General features: G+C 41.0%; 1 protein-coding gene across 1 annotated transcript; it reads left to right on the top strand.

Moving 5' to 3' along the window:
• The first annotated feature begins 405 nt into the window (after positions 1–405).
• On the top strand, positions 406–5,739 carry LOC127296941 (WPP domain-interacting tail-anchored protein 1). Its single transcript, XM_051327194.1, has 5 exons — positions 406–709; positions 2,072–2,584; positions 2,652–3,799; positions 4,188–4,352; positions 5,282–5,739. The coding sequence occupies exons 2-5, from the start codon at positions 2,086–2,088 to the stop codon at positions 5,498–5,500; spliced, it is 2,031 nt and encodes a 676-aa protein (XP_051183154.1). The 5' UTR covers positions 406–709; positions 2,072–2,085; the 3' UTR covers positions 5,501–5,739.
• The last annotated feature ends 295 nt before the right edge of the window (positions 5,740–6,034 follow it).

Below are 6,034 nucleotides of genomic sequence, written 5' to 3'. Positions count from 1 at the left end.
ACCATTTTGGTCTTAGTATGGATAGAGGATCTTCCTATTACTTTTTTTTTTTTTTGAGCTTACGGATCTTCCTATTACTATTCCACTCTCAACTATGAATTGTTTTTTTCTGTTATTCAGTTGCGCATGCCATTTTTCGGCCCGTAAACACGAGTTCGGTGCACCGAACTCGTGTTTTTCGGTTCCACTTTTTACGGGCTCTGCTAGAGATGCTCTTAATGTTAGATATTTACTTTTTTTACTTCCTCCAAATCATATTACTTGACACTAATATAGATATATCTAGATATATTTTAGTTACAAATACAACCATTTTAGATTTTCAGGAGTAGATTGGAGGGAGTAAAACAATTTAGACCTGAAAATCTAACCTAGCTACTTAAAGAAATGCCCTACAGAGAAGTGTAGCCAGTCCACGCTGTAGACATCTCTGAATCTCTGATCTCTCCACTTCCTCTCCACTTCTCCAGAGTCTCCGCCGGCCGGTACATTTTTCTTCCTCTCCGTAATCCTGACTTACCAACCCGACCCAACGCCGATCTGAATCTCTCCTGGAGTTCCGACTTCCCTCTCCAGTCGACTCCGACGCCGACGCCTCAAGCTTCTCTCCCCTCCGCCGCCTCTCAGGCGCGTCGCCAGCATCGCCGTTCCAGCTCTTCGCTCTTCGCTCATCGCGACATCGCATCCCTGCTGGCCATCGGTTTTTGAGGTATGAGCCTGTTTTCAGCTGTAATTACTTCAACCCCACCGGTCTCCGCGATTTCTGCGTACGCCGGTCCACACTCAGGCACACCTCTAGTTCCGCCCGTGCCGGCACACTGCCAATGTGCTGATGCCTACCTGGAGGAGCTGGTTATGTGGGTTCTGTCCTGCTGGATTGATACTTGAATATTCGATGAGCTCACATAGTTTTGCTAGATTGCTCTGGTCCAATTGGGCCGTTGGCATGCTGATGTAAACGCCCTTAATCACGTTTGGAATACCATCAGCTATGTTTAACTGCCGACCCATCGTATGACCCGTAAGCTAAAACACTTTGTTCGTGCTCTGGTTTTTGTTTTTTGGTTTGGTTTCCTCCCCTATTTCATCTATATTACTATATGTATTAATCTTCTGTATAACCTGTTGCTTGTATCTCATATCAATGTCTTCTTAATTTTAAGAGTAAATTCCAATTTTTACCCCCAAGTTTAATATTTTTGACACTAATTACCCCATTTAATATATTTTCATTCATTTTACCCCATTTAACGAAACCTTTGCCAGATTTTACCCTGCCTAAGATTTTGCAAATGTGCGTTCCAATTGGCACCTTTCCTTGAGTTTGTTCCTGCACCTAGAAAAACTTGAACCCAACAATATGTTCATAACCTTCATGTTGTGGCAAATAATCACGACATCAACTATGTGTGCATGTGTGAGTTTGCATATGTCTGAGTTGAACTAGATTCCATCAAATAGTATTGTGCCTCTGCTTTTCCGTATGTTATATCACGTGTCACATCATAATTTTGATAAATAGCAAGAAACACAAAATAAGAAGTACTCATGTTACACGTGTGTAGTCAATCAATTCCGATCACCTCTCGTGCGTTGCATACTAGCTACCAGATTTCAACTGAGCCAGCAACTTTATACATGTGACTTCCATCAGCCAAACGCGCCACTCAAGTTAGTACGATGTGATCGCTGCCTCCTATACTATGAAATAGCTAGCGGATCACCTCGACAAGTCGTACCTACTGTCATCCAATATCGATTGCTCCGATGAAGAAATACATATGTGCACCTGATGCATGTGAGTAGAAAAACGGGAAACATTAGCTATCAGATCAATTCCTGAATGGAGAAAACGCCAGGAGAAGAAAAGCAACGTCGCATACCATTTGTACGTCAGTCCCATCTAGCAGATTGCTCTCCAATTTTTATAAGGGGTAAAAACTGGAAACAAATTCACTAAATGGGGTAATACGGATGAAAGAATGTTAAATGGGGTAATATGTGTCACAAAACTCAAACAAGAGGGTAAAAACTGGAATTTACTCTAATTTTAATGCGACCTCATGTGCAGGAGGCAGACAAGGAATGATGAATGTCGATAGCACCATAAATGGCGCTTCTGTCCAAGAAAATACCCTGCCTGGAGGAGATAGGATAAATTTAGTAGGAACCAACATGGAAAGCCTTACAAGAGTAGAACTCGAACTTGCATTTGCCTCCGAGAAATTACTAAATTTGGAGATGCTGGTGATGGAAATAGCTCGCCGAGCTACTGATTTTGAGCCTCTTACCTGGGAAAACGAATCTGTTTCTTCCGAGACTGCTGAAAATGCTTTCGAGTTGGACCTCTTGTACGGTATCCTCGATGCAGAAGTCCAAGAGTTAGATGACATGATTAGTTCTCTTCAGATTGACGCTAGAAATGTGGAGCACAAGGTTTATGATGAACAGTCTGAAGGCAAGGTTAAAGCTAAGTTGGATGCTGCTATGTCTTCTTTGAAACAGATGCAGGATCTAATTGCTGATATCAGAAAGGAGTCTGCAAAGTTCGAGAAAGCCATTGAGTTTTCTAGCGACCAAGCAGGTAATGCTCACTTATCCCTATGTTCTGTATGCTTCAACTGCATCCCTTTCTAACTGCACTTGTACAGGAATTACTGAACACGGTGTGTGTGAAAATGGTCATATGTCATCCGACACTAGTATGCAGACTGAAGATCAAAGGAGAAATGTTTTGCAGATGCTAGAACAATCCATAGCAAGTGAGCTAGATCTTGAAAAGAAGCTCTCTGATTCGAGATATGTTGTAGAAGAACTTGAAATGAAGCTTCATCACCGTAAACAAGAAATATATTTCCTAGAAGAATTAACAGAAACTAATTCGGGGAGATTGTTTGAAGCAGAAAATGCTTCTGATTTACTCTTGGGAACTTCTAGGGAACTTATAAGTAGACTTAATACCACACAGTTTCATTTAAGTGCATCCATATCTAGAGAAGATGATCTCAACTCGAAGTTAGAAGACAGCTTGATGGAACTATCTTTTCTGAAAACAAACCAAGAGACGAGGATGCAAGAAGATAGTAAAAAAGTTGGAGCTGAAGAAGCTGCGCAGAATCAGGCGTTGTTGTCCTTGCAACATAAGGTGGAGGAACTAGAAAACCATATAAGGGAATCTGATTCACAGTTGTTGTTGGAAAAGGCATCATCAGAAGCAAGTCAGGAAAAGCAGAATGTGCTACACACTGAGCTAAGCACACTGGAAACTATTGTTATGAATCTCAAAGATGATGTCTTGAGAGCTGAAAATAGAGCACAAAATGCTGAGGTAAGGTGCATGCAGTTAACCAAAGATAATATTGAGCTCAGTGGGGAGCTAAGCTCTCTTAAAAGCCAGGATTCAGACAAGGCCAGTCTTCTGGAGAGGGAATTAATGGAGTCAAATGCCCAGTTGGAGCATGCAAAGGCATCAGTTGATGCCATTGTTGAACAGAAGATTATGCTGACATCTACAATATCTGACATGGAGCATATGATTGAAGATCTGAAAGGAAAGCTTTCTAAAGCTGAAACCAGGGCTCTAAATGCTGAATCAAAGTGTACATTATTAACTGACGCTAATTTGGAACTTAGTGAAGAGCTATCATTTCTGAGAGGTCGAGTTGAAAGTCTAGAAAACTCGTTACGTGAAGCCAACCATGTGAAAATATCCACTGTCAAGGACATTGGTATCAGAACTAAAGTTATTACTGACTTGGTCACAAAACTTGCAATGGAAAGAGAACGACTTCATCTCCAGGTATATGCACGATTGCATACACACCATTAAAGTTCTTCATTATTGACTCTTATTGCTACTTCCTCATTCCTGTACATACATGTTTTTTTAGGGGTCCTGTACATACATGTTAACATGATGATTCAGTCGACCCTTTTAGATTGAAACATATTCAATAAACATTAATTATGAGCTTCTGGTTTCAGTCTGCATGCTAAGGTACCTTAAGTAGCTTCGAACTTTTGACTTAGCTATTGTTGTTCTCTGTTTCTGCAAATGGTTTTTCTTAATTATCGTTGTTCCATGTGATATTTGGATAGCATAAATTATCACAGATTTGGATACTGCTTTATATGTTCTTATATTGTGCACTAATCATTAGCTGGTTTGGTCTTCATTGTGCCTGCAGATTTCTATGTTAACAAAGAAGAACAAGATATTGGCTCACAAGTGCAAAGGAAGTGTTAAGGATGGTACGAAGTTGTACAAAAACACTACCGGTAAAGATGTTGAACTTCAGTTCAATAAATTGGCTGAGGGAATAGCTCCAGATTTTTCATCATCACAAAATGAGGTGAGAGTCTTCTATAATTGACCTCTTCTTCAAAGTAGAATTCATGGGCACCGACATCCCTTAGCATATAATGATGTGCTAAGGAGGATGTACAACCTCTCTCTCAACAGTGCCATTTTGAGCTACTTGTACTTCACCACCTACAGTTGCTACTACCTACTAAGCTTGCAGAAAACTTAAATTTTTCATATTTAAAATACTCCCTCCGTTCATTAATACAAGATGTTTTAGCTTGCTAAAACGTCTTTCAGTGAACAGAGGAAGTAGTATTTATGTCACTTAACTTTAGCAGCTAAGTTTAGCTTCGTTGCCAGTCTGCCCTTAGCGTCGATGCCTACTATTTATTCGTCTTTAGTCTCTCATTAGCATCATGGGATGCGGATGCTCTAATAAGATCAACTGTTGCACCAGATCTGACTGGCTCTGGTAGAACTTGGGCTAGGCCAATGCCATTAATCAAAAGATGTGATTTGATCAAAAGGCTGGTTACTCTAGGTCAATCATCTTGTCACACTAAATGCACATTGTAATATACTACTATGGAAAGGAACACCAAATCTCGTATCATATTTGTAGAATTTAACGTTTTAGCAAAGTTTCAGACCATAGTTCGATGCAGTTTGGTCAGTAATTTTGGAAAAGGACTTCTGTACAGTTCCCCTTGCGAATGTTATATATGCGTAACTATTGCTCCACCGATCCGACTTTAGGAATGCAAACAGCTAACGGTGGAAGATGTTGCAGCGCATGGTATTAGATGCTACCTTGACTTGTGGCTAAAGAACCAAACTACTCTTGCATTGCTGCTTTTTTGCGCTGACGCGGCCTGCATTATAAGCACGCTCTCCTTCCAAATATTTACACTTGCACGGTGCTAACATTCTGAATGCAATTGCTAAGTTGCTCAAACTCTCCATGTTTTACCGCAGGTGGAGAAACGTGCAGATTCTATCAACGAGGAGGAAACCAAGACATACACACGAGAGGAGGGGGACTCCTCTGGCGATGGCACACTGGAGGCAACACGAACCATAAAGCCTTCGCTGCTCAACTGGAAGTACGTAGCCGTGGCATTTGCAGCCATGCTGGCTGCTGTCCTTGTATACCTGCTAGTTGAAGAAGACGTCAAGGGCCGGATGGCATTGTGATCTTGTTTGTGCTGTATGTTTCATCTTGTTTTATTTGGTGTTCCACTGTTCCTTCATTTCATTTGTGTTTTTGTGGGATACGCAGTTTTGGGTGTTGTATATGCTATCTTGTGTAAGCACCACCAGCGGCAGTAATTGGGTGCCGAATACTGATGTTCACCGGTTTGGGACTTGTGAACACCTCGTTGTGGAGGTTAAGGCATGTCACATGAGTGGGTATGATTATGCTTTTTGTTGTCCTCCTTGTGACTCTGGTTTATCGCCTCTAATTTAGACTGGGCTAGCGGGTGCACTTGGCATCTAGGGGTGGGAAAAAACAGTTTGACTGGTTTGGGCTAGTCCATAATTTTTTTTGAACTAGACTGAAAATTAGGATTGATCTAGACTGAAAGTTAGGATTGAGTTTGTGAAAGAAAACGAGCTAGCTTCCCACTAGCTGGTTTCCACGATTTTTACATTTCAGTTTTTGCCCACCCCATATATACTGCCTAAACAAATTTGGAGGATGCCTATAAACATCGAAGCACAGATTTA

This window comes from Lolium perenne, chromosome 1 (assembly GCF_019359855.2).
Source record: "Lolium perenne isolate Kyuss_39 chromosome 1, Kyuss_2.0, whole genome shotgun sequence".
Taxonomy (NCBI): domain Eukaryota; kingdom Viridiplantae; phylum Streptophyta; class Magnoliopsida; order Poales; family Poaceae; genus Lolium; species Lolium perenne.
Note: the sequence above shows the minus strand (reverse complement) of the source record. Positions and strands in the feature narration are given on the sequence as shown.

What these genes read in the sequence shown, in the direction of transcription:
- LOC127296941 (XM_051327194.1), top strand. Translation starts at nt 2,086, where the DNA reads ATGATGAATGTCGATAGCACCATAAATGGCGCTTCTGTCCAAGAAAAT. An exon ending in GTTTTCTAGCGACCAAGCAG is followed by an intron (nt 2,585 to 2,651) that starts GTAATGCTCACT and finishes GCACTTGTACAG; the next exon opens with GAATTACTGAACACGGTGTG. An exon ending in TTTCATCATCACAAAATGAG is followed by an intron (nt 4,353 to 5,281) that starts GTGAGAGTCTTC and finishes GTTTTACCGCAG; the next exon opens with GTGGAGAAACGTGCAGATTC.